The sequence below is a fragment of the Leptidea sinapis genome, chromosome 26 (genome assembly GCF_905404315.1).
Source record: "Leptidea sinapis chromosome 26, ilLepSina1.1, whole genome shotgun sequence".
NCBI classification, from domain to species: Eukaryota; Metazoa; Arthropoda; class Insecta; order Lepidoptera; family Pieridae; genus Leptidea; species Leptidea sinapis.
Window position 1 is genome coordinate 6,443,624 of NC_066290.1, and position 27,353 is coordinate 6,470,976.

General features: G+C 35.8%; 1 protein-coding gene across 3 annotated transcripts in view; it reads left to right on the plus strand.

Moving 5' to 3' along the window:
- The window catches only part of LOC126972542 (ETS-like protein pointed), a 216,316-nt gene that overhangs the window by 119,535 nt on the left and 69,428 nt on the right, over positions 1–27,353 (plus strand). Inside the window, exons 1-2 of one of the 3 annotated variants that reach the window (XM_050819380.1) lie at positions 7,680–8,037; positions 23,532–23,860. The exons of the other annotated variants lie outside the window; for them this stretch is intronic. Coding sequence (XP_050675337.1) covers positions 23,818–23,860 — 43 coding nt within the window. The 5' untranslated portion in view covers positions 7,680–8,037; positions 23,532–23,817. Of the gene's footprint in view, positions 1–7,679; positions 8,038–23,531; positions 23,861–27,353 lie in introns of those variants that run through there. 3 annotated transcript variants of the gene reach the window in all.

Consider the following 27,353-nt stretch of genomic DNA (forward strand, 5'->3'; position numbering starts at 1 on the left):
ATGAAAATAAGGGGCGAGACGAGCAGGTCGTTCAGCTGATAGTAATTGATACGCCCTGCCCATCACAATGCAGTGCCGCTCAGGATTCTTGAAATACACAAAGATTCTGAGCGGCACTACAACTGCGCTCGTCACGTTGAGACATAAGATGTCAAGTCTCATTTGCCCAGTAATTTCACTAGCAACGGCGCCCTTCAGACCGAAACACATTACTGCTTCACGGCAGAAAAAGGCGCCGTTGTGATACCCATAATCTAGCCGGCATCATGTGTTAAGGAGCCTCCCACTGGTAAAAACTTAAACAGTTAATGAAATACATCTATTGCTTGTCATAATATTAACCCGATGAGGGTAAATCACGCGTTCAATATTGTCTGTTCTTCCCCACGATATCGCCTTACACCGGATGCTACCATGCTAGCTAACCCATAGCTGAACAACCTTACCACCATAAAACCACAATTCATACCTTATCTATAACACAATAAAAATGACTATCGAATGATAACATCGGATGCTGTATTTAATGTTTCAAAAGATTTGATAGCTAAGCAATTTAGACCTTTATGTCGGACGTTATTAAAGTTTCATTTGCAATGTGCATCGTTTTGAAAACTACCGGAAGGACTCATTGTGTAGACCTCTGCTACCTGGTGATAATTTTCTTTGTGGACTGTATGCATGAACAATTATGGACGCGTTTAAAAGCATTCCGTGCATAGCTTTTGCTTATATCATCTATATTTGATCGATATCCTTATCATGTAGATACTACTGGTACTTAATGACCATTGTTTTATCACTTTTTTTTATACATTTAAACTTTACAGTGCCTCAGTAGTGTGTATCTTTATCAGAATTACAATACACAATTTCGTTCACTTTCAAGACATAATTTATTTATTTGGAAACCCAAGAATCGCAACATAAAAACAAGAAAATTAAAAATACTTACATAAGATATACGTCTAGATAGAGTCTCTTTCTTTTTTTTATGGAAATAGAAGGACAAGCGAGCGTACGGGTCACCTGGTGTTAAGTGATTACCGCCGCCCACACCGCCACCACAACCAGAGGAATCACAGGATCGCTGCCGGTCTTTAAGGGAAGTGAACGCGTTTTTTTGAAGGTACCCATGTCGTATCGTTCCGGAAACACTTCACAAGGAAGCTCATTGCACAGCTTTGTAGTACGTGGAAGAAAGCTTCTTGAAAAGCGCACAGTGGAGGACCGCTACACATCCAGATGGTGGGGAGGATATCCTAATTTATGGCGTGACGTGCGAAGGTGGAATTCGGCGACAGGAATCAGTTGAAACAGCTCTTCGGAACACTCCCGGTGATAAATGCGGTAGAAGACGCACAATGAAGCGAAGTCTCTACGCAACGCCAAGTGATGCAGCCGTTCACAGAATACTAGGTATTCCACCTTCGCACGACACGCCACCAGTTAGGATTTCATCCCCACCATCTGGATGTGTGGCGGTCCTCCACAGTGCGGTTTTCAAGGAGCTTTCTCCCTCGTACTACAAAGCTATGGAATGAGCTTCCTTGTGCGGTGTTTCCGGGACAATACGACATGGGTACCTTCAAAAAAAGCGCGTACACCTTCCTTAAAGGCCGGCAACGCTCTTGTGATTCCTCTGTTGTTGCAAGAGAATGTGGGCGGCGGTGATCACTTAACACCAGGTGACCCGTACGCTCGTTTGTCCTCCTATGTCATAAAAAAAAAACTAGGTCCCCGACTGTTTAAATGACTGTAGAAATGATCTCACTATAACGAAAAAATTGTTCTCTATGGATTCGTCATTCTCATCTTGATTTTTTTTTTGTAAATTTTGGGTTATAACATTGAAATTATTCAATGTATACGAATGTAACGAATTAAGTCTACTTAAAGTTTAAAATACGTCTTCATTTCCATTGTATCTTTTGAATTGAACTTTAAATGAACAAGTTATAAAAATATTTCGGGTTGCCAATGATATGGCTAGCTGGTAAGGTTCTAATCTGAAATTATATGAAATTAGCTTATTCATTTGAGTACAATTAGTACACTTATGAAAGTCAATTATGAAGCCATGTGTTGTAGAGGACTTCTTCTGAAAAGAACCGGCAAGAAACTCACCAAGTTTTATCCCCCCTTTACAGTTTTCATAGTATCCATACATTTTTATCGTCTATATATTCCTCAACTTTATAAATCGCTTTCTTCATTAAAATTTCCTTTAATAATAGCTTAGATTTATATAACGGTAAGTTCAGTAATATGATGTATATACTAGCTTTTAGCCGCGACTTCGTCCGCGTTGAATAGTTGCTTAGGGCATTAATTTTTTATTTTTAGGATACTTTTCAAATTCTACACGCACAATCAGCTCTTTCCTCTGGTGGCAGCGCTCTTCTATGATACATCGGATATCCCTTGTCAATGTAGACAGTCTCTTTAATTGTATTTCCCTGTGAACTTTAATCACCTGCTTCATCCCCATGTAGGTCAATTATAAATTATTTCTTATCAAGTGCCCAAATAGAAAGTTTCATGGTTTTGTCTACGATAATGACGAATATCCACCCAAACTGCCATCCCCTATTTCAACCCCTCCATTTATTTTTTTGCAACAAAAGGTAGCCAATGTCCTTTTTCAAGCTCTAGTAAATTTGTACTAAATTTTATCAAAATCAGTTTGGTGGTTTAGGCGTGAAAGCGTAGCAAATAAACTTACACTCACATTTATATTATTGCTAGGAATTTAATTTTATTCAACTTATTACAATTACAATAAAAAAATAAGTAGCCATAAACCACCTAGGATAAATCTCCCATCGAATGGTGGTAGTTTCATGTCGATACGATCAGTGGTTTAGGCGTGAAAGAGCATTTTCATTATATATACGATACGAGCCAAAATGTCATGGCCCTAAAAATAATAGTTATTCCTCAATATTATTTTGTTTTTCATTATCTTTATATTATAAGCGATAATAGCTTGCTCACATCAACAATAAATAAATACTACTAAGTATCCACTTAATTCATATTTATGCTGGCTATGCATCATTTTTCAGAAGAAACGAGCTGCGCATACGCAAATGCATACCATTAATAAATAAAACACATGCACACTTGAACTTTACGTCATCTTGTAAAATTTGCGCTTGTGTGCGTATACACTTCCTCTGTGTGGTAGTGTGAGGGTGAAGGGAGGTTGTCGGGTCTCCGCGGGGTGGCACCTTGCCCGAGCGGGGAGGGGGGGAGGAGGACTTCCCGCGTAGCACCTGGCGCGTTCAGTGGTTACATACATCGACGGGATCTCTTTGATTTGTGGCAAGACATGGTATTAATGTTAAGATTGCATTGTCTCAGTGCCTGAGAGTATTGTGCTAAAAGGAGATGTCATGCCTTATAATACATCGAAAGTTTTGTTGCACAAATCAATTTTAAAGATATGTGGGCAGACATTGCGATAGCGTATATTAATACTACTTATTTTATAAACATGTGTTAAAACAAATTTTTGCAGTGTCTGTTATTGTTAAATATTAGTACTGACAATATTTCCTCATTAATTTTTTAAATAAAAACAATTGATAACTTTAAATGTATAATTTCGGTATATTCAGTAGCCAAATTTATATCATTAAAGAGTTTAATGATATCGCAGAATAATCATTAAATGTTACGATGCGTGAATTTTGAAACCATTTAGTATAAACTTGTATCTAAAACAAAAGAATAAATGCACTCTCCATTTTGTTAAATATTCTATTGAGTCTCAATTCTTTTTATTGCGTAAATCTACAGATTAGTATGCGCCGATGATCTAGCTTTGGCTGTATTCGGTGCGTGTTTTGAGAAACTGTCGAAACAATGTAACGTCAACTCAATAATTGAATAGTATTTGCGAGATGACAATACGACTGCATCCTTTGTTTGTTTTTACGAACACAATTGTTGCGAAACTTCACATTTTTTATTTCATCCAGCCTTTTTTTATGAAAAAAAGAGACGAGACGAGCAGGATGTTAGGTCTTATTTGCCCAGTAACTTCACTAACTACAGCGCCGTAGAATGTATATCCGCAAACAGATGCGTTACTGAATATTGAGGCTAACAGCTCGCCGCTATGTTTTTCAACGTGTGCACAGCTGTCACAGTATATCTAAGTGTATAAATTTTGTAAGGATCGATGACGTCACCTGGTGGTGTATGATTCGCCCTGCCTACCTAAAATTCAGAGTTGTATCGCAGATATGCTCCTCATGGATGATCACGAACAGGAGGTGAATCTACATGTGTCTGTTTATTCCCGAACACCAAGAGGCGAACCGCAGTAAAACTAAGGCGATGATTGTAGATCGAATCAACAATAACTCACCCGACCTCACGCAGATTGGGAACTGCAAAGTCGTGCAATCTTATGTATATCTTGTCGCTTTATTCTCAAACAATGGAGTATGCGTAGATAGTGCGTATAGATGCGTAGCGCAAGAACTGCGATGGACGAATTGAAAAAAATATGGAAGAACAGAAACATTACAAAAGCCACGAAAATCCAGCTCGTCAAAACACTTGTTTTTCCCATATTTTTGTATGCTGCAGAGACGTTGACGTTGCGACAAGCCGAGAAAAAGAAAATTGATGCTCTGGAGATGTGGTGCTGGAGGAGAATGCTAGGAGTTTCATGGACCGAGTTTCGCACCAATGTCTCCATTCTCCAAGAATTTGGAATAAAACAACGCCTTTCGGTGTTAATACATAGTCGCATTCTTAAGTTCTTCGGACACGTCTCCCGGCGCGAGAGTGAATGCATTGAGCGCCTTGTCGTTCAGGGCAAAGTGGAGGGTACCAGAGGGCGGGGACGGTCACCCATGTGTTGGACCGACCAAATTAAGTCCGCTGTGGGCGGTCCATTGAATGAGTGCACCAGAATATCGGCCAGCAAGGAAAAGTGGCGAAGTCTCGTGGGGCGCATCACATCTGCCCCAAAAGATTCCACTTCGTGATGATAACGACCGCTCTGTCAAGAGTGTAACGACGAAGAAGAAGAGGCGATCCAGGTCAGACGAGAGTTTGTAAGGGGGATCGCTGATGGCGTATGTAGGCCTTATATAAAGTACGGCGCCTTGAAAAGTCAAATTTAATAACTATTGTTAGAACGTAAGTGGGGACACACAAAGGTAATCCCGGCCGCGCGTCGGATGTTTATCGAGGCGCTCAACAAAAGATTTGTCCACGTGCAGAGCTGGAGTGACTAGTGACACGGGCCCCGCGTGCCGCGCCCTAGCGTCACGTCACGTCACGTGACAATGCCCTTGGCAATCACCACACCTTACAGCCAAATGTTTTAGATTATCAATATATTCTAATATTTAAATTGTCATTTGTTGCGGATTCAGAAGGGTTTAATATTATTTTATTATTGACCAGTAGTGGGAGGCTCCTTTTCACAGGATGCCGGCTAGACTATGGGTACCATAACGGCGCCTATTTCTGTCGTGAAGCAGTATTGTGTTTCGGCCTGAAGGGCGCCGCAGCTAGTGAAATTATTGGGCAAATGAGACTTAACATCTTAAGTCTCAAGGAGACGAGCGCAATTGTAGTGCCGCTCAGTATTTTTACGTTTTTCAAAAATCCTGAGCGGCACTGCAGTGTAATGGGCAGGGCGTATCAATTACCATCAGGGCATCAGCTGATCGTCCTGTTCGTCTCGTCCCTTACTGTCACAAAAAAAATCGTTCCGATCAGCCAGTACCAATAGTTCAGTCAAGAGCTCAGCGGACGGTGCATCTTCAGTTGAGGACGCGTTTAACCCTCAACTATACCCTGCGGGTGGGTGTTGCATCTTGCGTGTAAACAAAACTGATTCATAACATTTTAATAAATATAGATTTCCGCAAAATTTCGCCTAATTTAATAAATTTTTCTATTTGTTTTTTTAATATTTTTAGATCATTTAACATCTAGATTCTAGATCTAGACTGTGGCAGCTGTGAAAACGTCAAAAAAAATTTAGGTCGACAGTTAACCACTACTTTGAGCAATACGCACACTAATACAAAGTGATATACAAATCGCGAGTGTAAGACGCACACTAAAGAAATATACTTGGCCTGTTTTCATCAATTGTAAAGCAGAAAGGGCCATATCTTGTTTTGTTTTCCTGGTTGTTATGATACGGGGCGTTTCTTTATTACCTACGCACTATCTGCGATAGATCAGTTTGGCATTGGCTTGGGAACTCTCAAACATAATATAGGGTTATCTATCTACCCTGTATTTCTTTACCCCTATCTACTTAAGTAGATGAGTCAATAAAACAAACAGTCATACATATGTTTATAATAGCTGCACCGACAGACGTTGTTCTGTAGATTATAAAAAAAATACTGTTTCATAGGTATTTGCCAATAATATTTCAAAACATCTAGAATTGTTTCGTAAAAAATGCTCCCTGTTGTTATAATGAAATTGTCTCACAGCGGAACTGTCAAACCGTGCGTCACTAAATTCTCTCATAGAAAATATGTCCATACAAAACAAATATTGAAAATAAAAATAGCTATGGGTCCCAAATCAAAATAAAAACTATCCTATCTCTCAAGTTGGACAAAACTGCCCTCGATGAAGTAATCCCCATTAAAATCCGTTCATTAGTTTAGGAGTCCATCGCGGACAAATAACGTGTCACGTAATTTATATATATTAAGATAAGATATTAGTCATGATTATTACGGTATAATATTACATTGAATTTTGATTTGCAATAATAAATATTAAAACAACTTCTGTACATGTCTTAACCTAAACCTGTTTATTTCAGAAACATTTACAGAAATCACTTTACAATTCACAGCAACTACTTATAAAGTATGTAGTAAAGCTAATAAATCCATTCTGGATGTGAGTTCAATACTCTACACAAATCGAGTTTTAACCCTTTAGTTGTAAAAAGTATGTAATTAAATTGATTGGTACAAAATACCCTATAAAATGGCCTGCGCAACCCGTTAAAACGAGATTATTACTTGAAGGGTTAAATGGAACGAGAAAATATCCAATGAACAGATAGTTTTTTTATATATCAGAGGGCAAACGGGCAGTGGCTCACGTGGTGTATTATATTATAGTTGACTGTCTAGCAATATTTTGTTATCATAACATTTCTGAATTGCCTTACACACCATTCAATTTGCTTTAAAGACATATTCACCTGAAAATACGATTTTGGTAAAAGAACAATTTACCAGAATTTAGTGTCTAATCTTAGTCTAGAAATTGAATGATAAATAACTAAGATTAACGTAACTATACCTAATACTTCATGTCTTTTGCTAGTCTGATTTTTTTGATACACACATTTTGCCTGTACAATAAACTCGTACTAAACTTCTTCGAGATCCAAAATAGTATCGGTAAAATCTATGAATGGGACGCTTATCTTTTGTGATTATACAAAAACCAAACGAAAGATACCACTGAACGCAATATTTACTACGCTTTTGTCCCTTTCACTTCCTCCGCGGCGACAGCCTGTGGTGGAAAGAGACGGGACGCTATCGCGCTATACGTGCAACAAGGACGGGGCATCCATTCATGAGCAAGTCTGCCATCCGGTGTGTTCTGGTCGATCACTTCATCTCATTCTAACGCGCAGTTCCTCTCCAGAGCAGGTGTTACCGGATGCTTGCAGTGTAGCTTTTATCGGAAGCTCTCAAACTTACTTTTTCGTAACCTGTGCTTACGTTACACGTATCGTTAGTGCAAGTGTGTTGACTGTTGAGTGGACAATTGTTTTCGTAAGTCGGGATGTGTGGACTGCGTGCTTCGCCCCTCCGCGCCATTTGAGAGTCTCGCTCCAGCAGTCCAACTCCGTCTGTACTTACGAGCGCGCGTTTCTCGACCTCCCAAACGCACGATAAAATGCCCGGTAAACTTTCGCGATCGTACCAAAAGTGATTCAACGTATTGGTGTTTGTGAGTGAAGGAGCTACGGGAAACGATGGACACACTTACGTCCCGAATTATGTTTAAAGGGTAATTGCACGTTATTGGATAATGGATTCACGTCGTATCAGTGACAGAACGCGTGGGTCGTCGAAGTTTGCACTTGACTTCTCTATCTCTTTGTTTAATGCCGTTTCATTTGAATATTTAAATTAAACAATGCATCTACGTGATATTATTTGAATACTCTGTTTCGTAGAAATATAAACTACATATTTATAAATAGTTTTTGTTGGCACAGGCTGAATATAGCTGAAATTGATAGGCAAATACAAGTTTTACATGATATTTTAAAGACAGATTGTACTCACATTATTAGCTATCAATATTATTTGAATCATGTTTTATTTATTATAACATTACTTAATTGATCATTATGACAGAGTGGTATTTAGGTGAACCGTTCAAAAGTGAGGTAGCAGGTTCGATTCGCTAGTGATTATTAAACCATTTTTTTAACCAATTAATTTTATTCATGCTAGCATTGTCACAAAGTAAAGTTTTGAATTCCCCAAAAACCCCACAGCTAACAGCGTATTACAAAACATGGGGGTGATACAAAGAAAATGGAATAAAACCCATTGATATAAAATATTCTTACAGCTAAAGACCTTAAGTACTTGCTAACCATTCTTCTTACCATCAATGTTTGAAATGCGCTTAAAAATATCTCACCACAGACCTTAAAATAAACTCTTTGTATATATAATACTAAGAAAACACACATTTTTGTAATATGTTCTAAGACGATTCAGGTAGGTATACGTTATCAGTGAGCAGGGCGTACAGACGAGCGTGGGAATTAAAAACCATGTTAAACAATGGGCAGATAAGCGAGCAGTCGGACTTATTTAGGGTAGACCAGGTAATTGTGTTTTGTTTTCACTAAGTCGGTAACGTAGCAACAATACGTTTTTAGTTACGTCATACGCATATTTTAAATATTGCTTTTACGCAGTTGTCTCAACTGTCAGTCTCAAATGTCATTGGTACGTGGCGAGGATCGAACTGGGGTCTCTGTGGTGAGAGTCAACGGTTCAAACCATTGCGCTACCGAAGCTTATTGCTTAGTAATAATTAACGTTAATAGTAGTAAGATAAATCAAGGTTATTTCAATTTCAAGTTACTACTGAATACACTCTTGCAAGTTATTAAAAAAATATTTGTTAATCAAACTAGAGATTTAGACGCTGAAGCCAAAGAAATTTAAAGTGCTTCATAACGAAATGCAATAGTTTATATAAGTATTTAAAATATAGTAGTATAATTATCGCATTATTCGCAGTAGCATTATTATAGAATCCTTATTTTATTTAATAGTTATGTAAAAGTCGTCACATTATTACTATTAAGGTATATTAAGTAATTTGTCCGTATAAATCTTAGAGGCTTTATTTTCGATTTTGCATTTCGAAGTACTTAGAGTTCGAGTGTTTTATGAAGCTTTGTAATCTGGTATGATTTTGTAGAGGTTTATTTCATATTTATCAAGCAAGGCATATCTTGGCCCCTGGTGTTGTGTATGTCCATGGGCAGTGGTTTTTCCATCACATTCCCTTATCAGCTTGACTTCTCTTATAATAAAAAAATGTCCATTGATTTTTTTACAACTATGATTTATATCAGCTGAGACAGGAAGTATTTCACCAAAGAGGATGTTAATGCTACGAAATATATTTCACATTCGCCTAATTAAGCTCTTTTACACGTGATTTACAAACAGGTTTTCATTATTTCAAAGAGGAACGAAAATTAAACAATCTAAGTATACATCGAATTGGTGAGTTTGTATAAAATCAGTAAACCGAACAACAATTTGTAGCTAAAAGTAAATATTTTCATGCATTCCCTTGTATATGCCGCTGTTGTAAATACCGATAGTTTTCATATGTAGATACAATGTATTTATTAGTTAGTTAGTTACTTTGTAGGCCGATACCAAAACTATAATCGACTCGTTTCAATTAAGATTTAGGCTGAGATCTAGAGAGCGTATTTATACTTTGCTCAGACTTTACTTAAGTAAAACTTAGCTGTGTGTTATAAGCTTGGCATAATCTTTGATTTCGTTTTTATAAAATTTATTGAAGTAGGTGTTACTTTGCATAAATCCATAATTATCCAAATGTTTTGAGTTTTCTTTAGTATTAATTCCGACAATATTTGTCTTCAAACAATTCGACACGTGTTTCGACTCTACACGAGGCAACCTCAGCAGATGTTGACCCGCCAAACTCTGGCACGAGACTGAGCTGGTGGAGACTGTATTAATAGTTTCTTGTTTTTGGTTTTTATAGTCATTTCACAGCTGAAATTATTCCTAGCTTAACCTACGACAACCCAATGCAATTTTTTTTTGTATTTCATCACACTCTAAAGCAAAGTCTAAGTAGTTACATTCTATATACTTCAGCCTTAGATTCGTTGGCTAATAGGGTTGTTTCGATTACACATTCTACGGCCGTTTTCAATAACCTATCTATCCTTAGTTTAACATAGACGTAGACAAATCTATCCTTTTGCGCTTACTTACATTTCAATAACCTATTGACAGATAGCATTGCACTATAACTATATTGGACATAACTATGGATAGATAAGATCTTGTCATCAAACGGTGACAGCCATGTATCCGTAAGTAAAACTAAGGATAGATAGGTTATTGAAAACGGCAGCTAGAACATTGCTGTATAGTAGGAGACATTGCTCGATTTCATTTGGCATTTATACGTTTCGATAGTTTTAGAAAACAGGTAGGAATCACGAACAATAAATACAACGCTAGTATGAACTCTACTGACATAACAAAACTACCAATTTGGCTGCCAAATTTTTGGACGCAGCCAACCGTGCAGTACTGAGTCACTGGTGAAATAGACGCACCTTTATAACTGCGTTCAACTTGAATACCATTGATAATATCTATTGTGAAATAATAATAAAAAAAAGTATTTCAAAATCATATCAAGGAAAGACTTCACTTCTAAGTGCCGAGGATGCATAAGGACTTTTTTAAATTCTAGCATCTTTCTTGTTCTGGAATTACCATGAGACATATGTCAAAATTCAATTAGGCTTAATTTCTACCATATGTTAGGAAAAAGTAGAGTTCGTCAGAAGAACACATAAGAAACCCAACGGCCACTCTTTTAAATCAAGTATTTCATGGGCAATAATTATTTTACATATTTCAGTTAAAAAAACTTTGTTTTTTTATGAATTTGGACTAGATCAAATCATGTCAAACCTTAAGTATTTCAGACTGAACATATTTCATCGCGTGATATTTTATTTTCCCCGTCTATTACAATGTTATAATAAGACATAATTATGGAAAACATGTGTTTTGTCTCTCCACAAATGTGTCTATAAAGATGAAATGTAGTTTTTATATTTATAGAGGCCCGTTAACGCGATGCTAATAGCCATCTCTTGCAGTCACAGCGTTGGTTAAACCTGGGTTGCCATTTCAAAGTATTTTATATTCATTTTTAATAATTAAGGTAATAAAGATGATAAATGCTGCTTCCGTGAAGCACTGGCTGTATGATGAAGGACTTATGACTACTTTAAAATTGTATATAAATAAAGTCACATTGTTAAGTTTTTAATACGCTTTTATTAGCATCATACGTTCCTATGTTAGTATTTAACGGACTCCTTGTACATGATTGTGACCCCCTTCAAAACGTTGGATTAACTCGAAATTTGGCATACTTATTAAGGACCAATGACAATTCAATATTACAAAAAAAAATAAGAAATGAAAAATAAATAAGCTTTAAGTGCTTTTCAGGATATAATCAAAATAACCTTTTTGTTTTTGCGCCCAGACAAAAGGAAAGGGCTAGCCTCCGGGATTACGAAGGGAGGGAGGTGGTGAATGCTCATGCATACCAACGCAGCCTAAGGCTGTGTTGGTTATGTGGGACTCACGTAAGAACCTAAGTGCCTACCCACTAAACACCACCTGAGGTTGGCTTTGGGCAGTGTGCCCTCTAAGCCTTCATCGTAGGCGACCATCTCTCGGGGAAGAGAGGCGCAAGCGGCACACCCTAGGGAGTGTTCGCTGGGAAAGGTCAAAATAACCCTTCTACTCATATCTGTTCATAAAATATTTATAAATATTGATACCATGCACCCCGCGTTTTTTTTACAATAAAATCAGTTTTTCTTACACTATTTTTAATTCAAATTTATTTCGATTTATTATTTATTTTTTTGTGGGATTTTCTATAAAAGCGTATTTTTTTAGTTTATTTAATTTTCATCTACAGATTTATAAATCACTAGTTATCTATAAATTGCTTTATATTTTCGTAGGAATATCCTAAAAGCTGGTTCCTGTTTGGATTTTATCTGCATAAAAGGTCAAATCTTTCAGAAACCGCGAATGTTTAATTTAACTAACAATTTTCCTTTGTCCACTTCTGACCTAAAAATTTACCTGACAAATATATTAAAGTAATTTAATGAACAAAAATTTCTAAAAATATAAAACAATGAATCGGTAACATACAGAACATAATGTCTGCGACACTGAACTTAACCTTATACTGAATTTACATACAAACGCACTGAAAATGTAAATTGATTGAATATCTATATGTTTGTTTACGGGACGGGCCGATATTGATGTCATGATATTTGAACCATTGGAATTTAAGTGTTATTAGTTACCGAAATAGTCAATAAACTTTTAATACGCATATAGAGGTCCCGCGTTCGAATTCCGGTAGGTGCATACATTTATATGAAGAATATGGATGTTTGTTTCTGAGTTGTGGATGTATTTATGTATGTTTAAGTAAGTATATTGTATTAAATATATCGTTATCTTATACATAGTACAGACTGTGCATAGTTTGGGGGCAAGATAATTTGTGTAAAAGTGTGTCAGTATTTAAAAAAAAGCTTCGATGAATTTCCCTAAAACTCATCATAAATATTATTATTGCCTATTTAAATTAAAACAACAGAAAGGACAGATATGTGGAACACAACCCTTACTCAATATTTAAAAAAAAAACTACTTTATTATAAAATCAACAGCGATAGCAAACCCGCGATCTGGATTGGTGAAAGATAGATAGGCCCTCATCACTAACAACTGGCTTACCAAATCTCTCGTTATTCTGTCATCGTAAATTCAATGCGTATTTTTATAATATACTAGCTGACCCGACAGACGTTGTTTTGTAAATATAATACTGGTTTTTATGAATTTGTCAATAATGTTTCATAACATCATGAATTATTTCCTAAAATATGCTCCCTGTTGTTACAATGAAATTGTTTTACAGCAGAACTGTCAAATCGTGTGTCAATAAATTCACTCACAGAAAATATGTCCATACAAAACAAATATTGGAAATAAAAATAATTATGGGTCCCAGATCGAAATAAAAACTATCCTATCTCTCAAGTTGGACTAAACTGCACTCCATGAAGTAATCCCCCTTTCAATCCGTTCATTAGTTTAGGAGTCCATCGCGGACAAACAACGTGTCACGTAATTTATATATATTAAGAAGATTAACAGCAGACATTGTATTGTGCCAAGTATTCAGAACCGCCCAATTCAGAATGATGTTTGTGTTAAATATGGCAATACCGATAGGAGACATTTTAAATGTCTAATTACATCGGAGAAGTCTCACTAAAAGTGGAACTATAGAATCATAGTTAATGTATATAGGGTGTATAACTCAAAACATCCATAACCAAGTAATACGTTTAAACTAAAAAAAACACTGAAAATAATTTAATAATAACAAAAATTTTGTCTTTGGCAAATTTTGCTCTTACTGAACTTCAATCCATGGTCACCAATCCTACAGAAGAAACAGGATAGGTTTGACATCCAGATCTTTTTGTACAAGACAAACGAGCCTTGGCTCATTTGTCTTGTAAAAAAAAAAAAAAAAAAAAAAAAAAAAAAAAAAAAAAAAAAAAATGAAAGAACTCATATTCACGTGCTTTTTTATATTGAACCGATGTATTTATGTTAATTCCATTAAAGTACATGAACATACATATTCCGAATGGCTCTCAAAAAATCTTTATAATTTCATTTATTTGGATAGAAAAATCTCGCGATAACAAGTGTCTCTTTAAATTAATCATTTAGTATTGTATAATTTGTGTATAAGCCCACGCGGTATCAATTTTCATGAATAATAGTTCTTCATAAAGATTTTTCTCGCAGTTGCCCGGCGCATGCGCGGGGGCGTCAGTAGGCGTTCGCCAATCGCATGCCAACACCGCCCCGAGCTCACGACTTGTGTGAGCACGCCTTGTAATATCATTTACCTAACTTACAAGACATTTGCGATAAATGAGGCGTGCACTACTGAACTACAAGAATATATAATTAGTATTAATATCAGATATACGCGACAATTAAAGGTATCTCTCTAAAGAAGAATATTCTAGACACAAAAATTTGATTTAAACTACAAAATAATGACACAGGTGATGTTAAACTCGCTGATAACATCAATCCCTCTAGTAGTAGGTATTATATATCTATATTTACTAGATGTCCCGGCAGACATTGTTCTGTTTATTATAAAAAATCTCTTGCGGGTGGAACTTTGTAAGATCCTTCGATCTTAGCTGACCTCTACTCGGCGAAAGGAATATTCCTACCAAATCTCTATAGAAGATTCTAGTCTCCATTTAAAATTGACGTGAGTTATCTATTCTATTATATTATATAAGTATACCTACTCTAGCCCGACTAGCGGCCGTTTTCAATAACGTGTCTCTGGCTACGACATTAAGAGGCAACTCTTATCTATCCATAGCTATGTCCAATATAGTTATAGTCCAATGCTTTATGTCAATAGGTTATTGAAATTTAAATTAGCGTAAAAGGATAGATTTGTCTACCTCTACTAAAGTTAAACTAAGGTTAGATAGGTTATTGAAAACGGCCGTAGGTAATTATCGTAAATATAATTTTAGTAGAACAAATCTTGTTTATTTACACATAAAAAGGAATCGAGCTGCCATGACAAAAATTCTAAAAAGGAGCTGTACAGAACGATTTAAGTATTAATTAGCACATTGAAGTCTACACCAAGCGGACACCGCCTTAACTCCGAAATTGATCCATTGACCATAATTATCAAAATATACTTACGAAAAAATAATAGAAAAAATTAGATCACATTAATACGTAATTCCTTAATTAGTTACCTACTATTGAATAGCCTTACGTGTTAGAATCCAAATGTAGAGCCTGTAAAAAGCACACCTATTAACTGCTGTAACACTTTTTATTCATAGCTTATTCTTAAATGTATTTCCTTTCTAAATATATCAATAGTATGTCCGAGCTACTTAGAATTACGTAAGCTAAAGGTTTGATTGGGTTATAATTCGTTTGCAAGCCTTTAACTTCACGTTTAAGATGGACTGGAGATTTCTTATAGATTACAAAGTCATATATACCTACGATTTATCTTAATATATATAAATTACGTGTCACGTTGTTTGTCCGCGATGGACTCTTAAACTAATGAACGGATTTAAATGGGGATTATAGATATTTCATGGAGTGCAGTTTCGTCCAATTTGAGAGATAGGATAGTTTTTATTTCGATTTGGGATCCATAATTATTTTTATTTCCAATATTTGTTTGTACGGACATATTTTGTATGAGAGAATTTATTGACGCACAGTTTGACAGTTCCGCGGTGAAACAATTTCATTATAACAACAGTGAGCATTTTTTACGAAATAATTCTTGATGTTTTGAAATATTATTGGCAAATTCCAATAAAACAGTATTTTTTTTATTATCTACAGTACAACGTCTGTGGGGTCAGCTAGTATATTTTAAATATAAGATGTTAGTTATGTAGCCAAAAAAACTACAAAAATGTCAGTTACAGTAATGATTTTATATCACCTCTTTCTGTAGTACCTACCTACGTTTGATTTTTTTTTCTGTTATGTTGCTTTATGAGTATATTTGAATAGTCAAGGAATGTATTCATAATATTACTGTAGGTACGTGAGTATCTGTATTGTAATAATGGGATGTAGACAAGTAATATACAGACGTACGTTGCGGGTCGACCGTCCATAACGTTTTAATTGACCGGGCTAAGGTCAAATCACTTGAGTACCTCGCTACACAATGTCTATTACTCTGTGTGTATTCTGCCGCAAACATTATTATTATTATTATTATGTGCGTTCACACAACACGCCAAGAATGTGGCAACATTTGTTATTTCGGTAAAAGCTTCGCTTAAACAGTTTATCACATTGTTAGTTCACAACAACATCGAATTGTTACACAGGCATTGTTCTACATTTGTATCGTAGCGAACGTCACACGGTTCGACGAAGCAGCCATTGTCGCCCTGTTTGTTGTCCCTCGCACAATCCGCGCAAATACGAGCAGAATCTCGCGAACGTTACGTCAAAACAATACCAACATACAAGTCAAAGGAATCTGCAACAAATGAAGTTAGACAATTATGAAACAGTCGATCATTTCAATTGAAAATCATTAGATACAAAACAAAACGCCCCTGTCAAAGTTTCGCATGCAAGAACAACTTACTTCACTGTTAATTTCAACTGTCGGTCTGACATATATGACTATTTTACAAATATTTTCTCTTACAGTTTCTACTTACAGTTTCTAAACTTTATCTGCAGTTTCTTAAGCTAATATATTACTAAAAGGAGAAGTACTAATCGAAATCGTAAGCGAAATAATTTACACTTTTGGAATTATATTGCATTTTGAAAATTCAAGTTATTCATTTCCGCAGCAATGCCAATCATTTTTGGTGAAACATTATCTGTCCAAAACGGCATTAATTTGAAAGTGATTGAAAAATAGCAATCTAGTCCGAAAGGAAGATAGCAAAATGACAGTTACAATACGCAAGGACAACAGCATAGAAAAAAAAATTATCAAAGTCAAAACAAAAAGTACCAGTCCTTTAAATACTCTATTCATGAAACAGTCCAGCTCAATACCAGCAAAAGCAGAACGTATTGTTAATACCGCCAGCTTTACAATAACCAAACATACAATGGTCAAATTATCTAATTCGAAAACCGTCAGCTATTCAAATTCACTCACTATAAATATGAAATCCCGTTTAAGTAAGTTAAGGCAAATATGCGGGTGTCCACTTTCCTATTAAGAGGGTCGGAGATGTCGACGAGATAGAAATTAGAGTCGACCCCAGTTGATCCCGCACTGTAATTGACACCCAACGCTTAGTATTTGCTTTAGGAGCCCCCGGGCTTTAATTAATGACTAGGCGACATTTCTCTACAACGGCACTTCGCAACTTTAGTGCCTGTTCAAATTACTTTGCTCTGTCATGCAAATTTGTCTTAAACATCTTCTTAATGTTTTACTGCTTGAAAAATACTAGTTAGCAAACACATATTTAAAATGTATTTACGTATACAATCTAAAATAGCAAATACTTTTTTTTTATTTATTTGAATACTAAGATTGCTTTTAACTATTATGAATTTGTAGTGTACGTCTTTGAAAATGAATGGAAAATTTTAAAAGAAATTAGTATTCATAATGCTCAGACGTAAACAACTGCTTTTAGAGTTTCTGTTTGAAATATCGTCTGAAATAGACTTCAAATCAATTGAACATTATTTCACAAAATTTTAGTAATTAAAAGAGGATTTGTTAACACTTATAGGGAAGTCAAAAATATACTTACCCATAATTTTATTACAGTAATATAATGATAAAATAACTTAGAGGTTTGCCAAAGATCCACGTATAGGGGTATGCTCAACATTAATAAAACACATAGAATGGGAAACATAGAGATATTAGAAAGAAAATAAAAGTAGTAAAAATTTGCTTATGCTGTAAGAAAAAAAAATGGTCGTGTTCGAGGCACACTCTTCGGGAAACAGAGTAAAACGAAAAGAACAATACAGAAGATTGCTAGATGAACTCAGAGCGATAGGAGACAAAACATGGTCTAACGGACGTTCCCAATATTCAGTCTATCTCTTACTTGATATAAAAATCGTAACTATCGTTGACTTTTCTGACCAACAAACTTATCGACTGTAACTCACCTTATCAGTTCACGCTGTCTGTCAATGGGACGAAGTATAGCTTACCAGCGATATTAAGTTTGTATGGAAATTGCAATTCACGCGTCCCAATATGAGGCGATAAGAATGACCTATCGGGTATATTGGGACAGCTTCAGATTTTTGACAGCTAATTACTGACAGTAGAAGGTAGTAATTTATCTCTATCTGTAGATAGTATATTGGAAACGGCCGCAAGACAGCTAGGGATAGAAAATAGTGAAAGAAGTTGGAATTACTATCTGAATAAAGATTTATATTATTACTAATAATATAAATATAAATCCAGTTTATGTCTAATGACGCTAAAACAAGTCAGAAAGTGATAAAATGCGATCTAATGAACAGTTCGGCTCAAATCGTATCGATAATAATGAAGCACTGAATACAAACGACTCGAATTGAAACCTTTTAAAAATTCAGCCTCATATACTTAGCGCGAGTAATTAATGCAAATGTTGTTATTATCTTTACGGTAACAAACGTGGTAATGACTGTATTCAGAAAACATTTTTCCTGTTCTTTATTTATATTAGAGATCGTATTAGCACCTGCTACACTAAGCATTGATTGGCAATTATATTTTGTATCTAGGAAATTGGCAATTAAGGAGATAAGTTAATCGATATGTGACTCACATTCAGAAATTGCGATCATTAGGAATGTAGCCCGTGTATTAATGATATATTTTTGCGATGCATTTCAATTATAATTTACTTACTTTTGTATCTTTTGATAATTTAGTACAAAAAAGACACTTTACTTCGGAAAGAACACTTTTGATCTTTTGAAGAACGCCAAACGTATTATTTATAATTCTTAATTGTATTGTGACCTTAAGACTGAGATCTATAGAGCGTAGTACTAAGACTTTGCTCAGACTTTACTCAAGTATAACTCAGCTGAGTATTAGTTTAGCATAATCTTTGATTTCGTTTTTATAGTCTTTTGATAGCTGAAATTGTGCTTAGCTTAAGCTAAGTTGGCCCAGAGCAAAATTCATTTTTGCGTTTTATCACACTCAGCTTAGTTTTACGTTAGTAAAGTATTCTTTATAGATCTCATACTAAATCTCGCTGTGTGGAAGTCATGAGACCAACGCACCCATGACTACAATTTACAGCTCCATCCTACTTGCCGTTGGCAGCCCCGCAAGCTATCTAGTATATTCTGTAATATTTAACATTTGCAAGGGCGACATCTCAAGTCAATTTCCCAAAAATGCAAATATTGGGCTTGAGCAGGTTATCAACGGTAAAGTAGATCCTGTAGACGAAGCCACAACCTGAGAGTTGAACAAAGCATACAACATTTTACCAACGATACGTCACTCGTACGGTTGGCTCAGTTGGAACGAGCGCTCGCACGGAACGCGAGAGTGATAAAATTGAGTGTTCAATTTTATTTGTGTAATTAATCCCAGAAGTGAAGGTTATCACTTTAAAACACTTAATCAATCTTGATATCTCTAAATACCCACCTAATGCTAGTACTCTATATAAATGTGTGTTCGCAGTTCCAATACTGTTCTATGTCCAGTTGTTGTTCGTTGTACCTCGGTCAGTGATGCATTGCTTATTGTGCTATTGTACTCCTCTATATGGCTGAACTAGATGTGTGTTAGTTATGACAAAGAGTAACGACCACCTCGATTGTTGATATGATCACGTAGCTTAATGTATTTGTTGTCCAATTTCATGATTTATTATAAAACAATACTATCTATTAAATAGGAACGCGTAAAAAAAATCATATTCGTATACACGGACGAGTAAAAAAATAAGGACTCCGTGGCACCTTACAAAAACAAGCCGGTAAACGTGTAAATACATAGCCCCACGCATACACTTACACTAATACAAGCCGATCGGTCGCCATTATGAGATTTGCCATCTTCCGTGACGGATCAGTTTGCGTCGCAATAAAATATTTTAAAAATACCATCGGGTAAAAGTATTTGTGGATATATGATTATTCAAGGGAGAAAAAAATTGTGTAACTGGTGGGGTATACCAGTAACCACATACACACTAGCATAAAGGTGCTTCACTTGCTAATATCACGGTGCGGAGTCCTTCTTTTTTACTAGTCCGTGTTCGTATGTGGAACATTTGATGAAAATTCGGATATTGATACAAAAAAAGTGTACGCACGCAAGAAATTATTCTTTTTTGGCGTAGTAAAACAAAAATTCTTAATTTTTTTTTTGTTTAAGTGCTACCTTTGTAGAAAAATAATATTCTTATAATCTATAAGAATATATCTATAAGGTATTAAATACAACTTTAAATTAAATTAAATTATTTTGATACAATTAGAGAGACAATATCTTTTTTATCTTAAAACTTGTATATAAATTGTGAATTATGTATTGAAATTTATTTAATTCTCATCCATTTGCTGTAGTTCAGTAGACATATGAGTTACAAAAGGCTTGGTTACTGAAGTATGATACAAATGGTGTAGTTGACCAGCTAACGTCAGGGTGTCGAATTTGCGTGACGGTGTGCGCGCATCGTAATTATTCACTCTGGTATTTTTTCCCTTACGCGCCAAAAGAAGTGTAACTTTAATCATATCCCTGTATAGAAATAACAACACTCTCTCCCAGAAGTGGTAAATATGTGTTCTCATCAAATCAAATCAAAACCACTTTATTCATGTAGGTCACGGAAATGACACTTATGAATGTCAAAATAATATTTCTATTATTGAATCTACCGCTACTTCGTAAAGGGTTGAGCTAATGAGAAGAAGTAGCAAGAAACTCATTGCCACTCTTTTATAACAAAATTTACATTACCATCGATTTACAAATAATTTAAATTACAAAATGTAAAATGATGCAACAAACATACTCGAATCTATGACCCGTTGCTATAAAAAAAGGCATAAAAAGACATTTATTTTCTCAAAATTGATTCCTTTAGAATTCTTTTTGATGTCATTTCTTATACTACTAGATACTACTACCGCTTCGGAAACAAATGGCGCTCTGAGAGAGAAGAAGCGGCGCAAGAAACTCTCCCAGGATTTTTTTTTTTGCGCTCTTTTCAATAAAAATATACAATATTGTACAGTCATTTCTATCGCTATAAAATAATCACAATCTAGTCCCAGGCTGTCCGATCATTTAGATATTCAGCTGTGGAGTAATAGGATTTACGACAGAGCCATTTTTTTATAAAACATTTAAATTTATTCATAGATAATGCCTGAACAGTGGCTGGGACTTTATCATAGAAGTGTATACATTTACCCTTAAAGCTATTATGTATCTTATGAAGCCTACTAGAATTAGTTACAAGCAATCCCTTATTTCTAGTGTTTTAATATAATGTTATAAGGGCAGACTTACACCACTCGACCACAAAGTTCCATACTTTATCGTAGAGACTGTAAAATCTTTTATCAATATCAGTAATAATTTAAAATTAGAATAATGGAATAACAAACAGTTTACTGTTCAATCGGATTAGTTAACCCTGTTACGATACTTAACTGTTATTAGAACGTAACGAAGCTGTTTGCTGGTACTTAACCCTTGAACCCTTCTCCCACATGTATTATGTATTAATTTGTTACTTAATCGTTATTAGTATTCATAATACTTGTCAAATCTATTACTACTTAATGAAGCTTTTAAATTGATGATATTTTTTAAAATAGTGTATTAAATATGAAGCGATTTTCAATTTAACTGTGGGTTGTAACATGCATTTCAATTTAGATTAAATGAATAAGCTTGTAATATTGTTATGGGTGAGGACTAGTGGGAGGCTCCTTTGCACAGGATGACGGCTAGATTATGGGTACCACAACGACGTCTATTTCTGCAGTAATGTGTAAACATTATTGTGTTTCGGTCTGAAGGCCGCCGTAGCTAGTGAAATTACTGGGCAAATGAGACTTAACATCTTATGTCTCAGGGTGACGAGCGCAGTTGTAGTGCCACTCAGAATTTTTGGGGCTTCTCAAGAACCCTGAGCGGCACTGCATTACTTCAATGCAGTGCCGCTCCGCTCCGCTTATAGGGCAGGGCGTATCAATTACCATCAGCTGGACGTCCTGCCCGTCTCGTCCCTTATTTTCATAAAAAAATACTAGAGAGTTTGAGAAACACCAGTATAAGCATATCAGGGGCGACATTTCTCTTTGCCCGCGCTGTTAGGTATCTTAAGAGTTCTAGAACACTCGCGAACATTCGAGAACATTCGACATTTAGCGTGACCTTTGTAACAATACTATTGGTAGATGTTGCTGTTATGTAGCACGTTTTGAAAATACTTAAAGGTATATTGTCCTAAAGAATAAATAAATATATCAACTTTGCAAAGTATATAACAAATATTTTATGGCAAGTTGCAAGACGATTGTCTCAAAATATATAATAAAGAAGTCATTTACTTAAAATATTAATAAGTAGAGTTTTATAAAATCACCGAAGAATTCACCAAGGTCATATATGTTTTTGAGAAGAACAAAATTTGAAATAGAGGTCAGGCTGCCATTTTTACGTTAAAACTTGAGTCCATTGCAAATGATTATTTAAGCAAAACACTCAGTTGTTACTTTTCTAAAGATCTGTATATATATATGTATATATTTATGAAAATCAGGGACGAGACGAGAAGGACGGTCAGCTAATCAGTCAGGTCAGGTAATCGATACGCCCTGCCCATTACAATGCAGTGCCACTGACTATTGTTGAAAAACCCAAAAATTCTAAGAGGCACTACAACTGCGCTTGTCACCTTGAGACATAAGATGTCAAGTCTCATTTGCCCAGTAATTTCACTACCTACGGCGCCCTTCAGACCGAAACACAGTAAAGCTTACACATTACTGCTTCACGGCAGAAATAGGCGCCGTTGTGATACCCATAATCTAGCCGGCATCCTGTGTAAAGGAGCCACACACTGGAATATAATATTATTCATATTTGTGTACTTTAAAATCAAAAAGGCAAAAGCAAGTATTCCATACAGCCTAAGTATCTTTGGTTCTTATCGAACATCCTGTATAATTCAAACAACTTGTCAACTCCAAACAAAATACAAAATGGATGCACTTTGACCGTAATCACAAGTTAGCAAAGTGTACGTCACGGGCGAGCAAGTTGTGTGGGAACAAAGTGCAGTGTGGGGCCTGGATAGGGGTGTGGGTAGAGGGTGAAACGGTTCTACCATAACGGAAGCGAATGTATCGGATCGCCCCACACCTGTGGGAATACCATTCGCAATTTAAATACGTATTACGAACACGCCGACACAGAACGTTACCTTGTAACCGTGTTTATCTCTTAATTATTTCATAAACTACATTTCAACGACGACAGAAATGAGCCAACATCAACTAACATCGCGTTGTTTCGAAGTCGAGTGCAAAATTCTTTAATATATCGTCTTACAGCTATCTTGGATTAAGGATAAATGAACGGTGATAGAGTACATCAAATACTGTGACGATATAAACATTGTTTAACAAAATGAAGAATAGTGAAGAGTGTTTAGACTAGTAAAAGACATTAGGACTGCAAAGTGTGATATTTTTGATCTTATTAGATAACATTAAGAACTTTTTAGAAGACTGTGTGTTTTTTTTTTAATTGAAAACTGAAGCCTGTATTTGGCTAAAATTTTTGCAATTGGAAGACCCCGTGGCAGACACAATCGAGGCAAAGAAGGCCATTGCAGGCATGGGAATCAAAGTCATGATGAAAGCTTTCAATAAGCCGAAAGGTATAGTATTTTTTTTATTAGCACATAGTAAATAATTGCGATCAGTCGGAGCAAAAAATACCAAAGTAATTTATAATCACAATTTAAGAATCTAGAACAAAAACATATCTATTTTTAATTTCGTATTATTAATCTTACCTTGATGAAGATTTTCACTGGTATCGTGTGGAAGGAATGATTATATTAACATATGAATGAATATACTTAAAGGGGCCCGCTTAAGACTACCAAGAATATGAGAGGATCCATTAAAGGTCAGTGGGTGGAAAAATACGAAATTGCTGCTTACCGGGGACAGGTACGATTACAAGTAGTATGTACATCTCTGTTAGTTAAATTCAAACTCAAATTCAATAATTATTTGCAAATCTACATCAAGGCTAGATCCAATGAGTCGCCCCGTGAGGACACAGCGACTTGAGGGCATTACATATTAATATTGATTACTGCGCCAATTTCAAAACAAAACTGATTTTTCAAAGACGCATAAATAGCGATTTCCCTGCCATTTACAGTATATATTTGCAACACGGTTGTCGGTTGTGTAAAGTGCGGAGTGTGATCCTCGAGTGATGCAACTCTTGGTTTCGTGTGCACTTGTCCTACATGTGTACCAGCCGTGACTGCAACCAATTGTATAAACGACGCAGAACGGCCGCACACACGCTCGAACATTCGATAAAAACAAAGCTCGAAAAGTCAGACCGTTGGTGATTGTAAACGTCCGAATTTCGGATTCGGTTCCCACTGAGAGCACATTCCAGCTCTCCTTATCTGGGTCCATCTGCCATTCTTATTAACTAACATAAAATAGCCAATAACTTGAATAATTCATTGCCATAATTTCGTCAATTCAAATAACTTTATTTTCCTGGTATTTACGAGGCACACGTTTCTATATTCTCCCAAAAGCTGGAAGTGATTAGTAAAACAATGGTCCTTGGAAAAAGCTTTCCTCGGCTGTATTTTGTATATCTGTATTTTAACCTACTCTGTGCTAAGACTGTATCTTTTAAATCGTTGCCATAGTTTTCGGACTTCTATGGTAAGCCCAAATTCCATTAATTTCTTGTTAGTATGATTGTCTTGAGAGAATAATCGCAGGATTTACAGCAAAAGTAAAATACATTAAAAGAACACCCCATAAAAATCAATTTTATATAAATAAAAACACAGAAACTGAGAGCGCCTTTAACTCCTGCTAGCCTAGTACTACAATCATAGGTTTGTTTCTCCTCCTGTTCCCAAAATGTTTAAGCAAGAGGGCGATATCGGCAATACTGCTTCCTCAACGCTGCGATATTAAAGTACTGTTAAACAAAGAAGCGAAATAAAACAGCAACACCACTACAGAGATGAGTCGTGTTAGTTGGTTGTGCAACCAAGCGTCATTACCACAATTACTTGCTCTGCGCTCTGCTGAACTTGAAAGTGAAGACCTTGCAAGCGTGATCTCGACCATATTGCCTCATGTGTCTTTAATATGTAAGACCCTGAGATGCATCATTTTATAATACCTACAGGGCGAACGCGCAAGCAGCTAACCTCATTCAATTGAATACCGCTTCGTAGACCTCCGTTAAGTACTAAAAACCTTTCAGAAAATTAAATGCAGAAAAGACAAAAAGGATATTCCGAATAAGTTTAAGTATTTTCTATATTATATTTAGTATTAAATAATGTATTTGAGCCTGCTTTCCCTCAATATAACTCAATGCCAGTAAAAAGATGAAGATTAAAGTGATGATATTGAGGTACGTCGGTGGCGAAACAGGTTTCACCTATGATCCTCATCACGATGCCATCCTCATCACACATCCATTTTATATTTATAAGGTCTGCAACGCTTTTCTGGTCTTCAACACATACCATAAGGTGACCCAGATGATGAATGCTAGCTGGTCGTCCTTTTCCATAAAAAAAAGTAATCGATTTCAGTAACTAACGTAGTTCAAGATAAAGTGTAATGGTGTCTCCATCGTGCTGTCCTTATATTATGGACTAGCTGACCCAGCAGACATTGTAATGCCATATAAAGTAATAATAAAAAAATATTAAAATTTTTGGGGTATTAAAAATAGATGACGACTGATTCTCAGACTTACCAAATATTAAATCGTTCTTCTCTTCTAACTATAGTAGTAGGTAGCTAAAAATAAGTTTTTTTAACCTCCGGAGAAAGTTCGAACGATATAAAGATTCTAATAAGTTATTCATTTTAAACTATTCTCTCGATTTGATTTGTGAACGACGGGGGACAAATCAAAGGAAATACAAAATTGTTGTTTTTTTTTAATCCCGAACATTTTCATATTTATTCACCTTTTAAACCTTCCCTGGACTTCCACAAATAATTCAAGACTAAAATTAGCCAAATCGGTGCAGCCGATTCATTTTTATATATAAAGATTACGGCATCGGTCCTTGGAGATCTTGTATAAACCGCTTGATGCGAATGCTATCAGCCAAACGGCCGTAATCTGTGCCTACCCCCGCGGTGACTTCTGGCGTGACAGACGTGATTACGATAACTTCCACACCAACACGTAGATAAACAAGTGAAGCCACAAAAACTGAACAATCTACGCGTAACAAAGAAGCTGTGTCTAGTCGAGGGGGGAGCGGGGGAGGGGGCGTCCATTCACGACGCTGATTGGCTCATCCGGTGCGCGCTCAATGAGATGATGCGGCATCATTGAGAGCGGGCTGTCATGTCGCCTACATTCGTTATAATCTGTACAGTTCATCAATTTGTCTATATTACTACTTAGAACTAACGATCGCTTGTCTAACAAAAATCTAGCCTTGTTTGGTAGTAATTCTTCCCGTAATAAAGATTTAGGGATTCACCTCTCTTACAGCCGTTCCCAATATTCTGTCTATCTCTTACTTGAGATAAGAATCGTAACTATCGTTGACTTTTCTGTCCCAATTAACTTATCGACGGTCGCTGACTTTATCCGTGCACGCTGTCTGTCAATGGGACGACATATAGCTTACCGATTTATAGTACCGCGATATAAAGTTTGTGTGGAAATTTGAATTCACGCGTCCCAATATAAGGCGATAAGAATGCCTTATCGGGTATATGGGGACAGCTTCAGATTATTGACAGCTAATTACTGACAGTAGAAGGTAGTTATTTATTTCTATATAGATAGTATATTGGGACCGGCCGTTAGTGCTGCATTTTGATACATTGAATAGCAAAAAAATTGTATATTTTTGCTTACAGGAATAAAGTCCTACACAAATTTTCAGTAAATCCAGTAAATTCAAGGATATAATTCAATAATCGAGGAAAATTATCGACAAACTGTTTTCGACACCATTTCTCGGTAGCTTTTTTACTGGCAAACGCGAATCCAAAACATAATATGGAATAAATTTTGATATATAGAAAACAGCAAATTAAATCAAGTAACAAAATACTAAATTATTACTCAAAACCTGTATAGGTTTATTATACTCAAAAAACACTCCTGAATTCGTT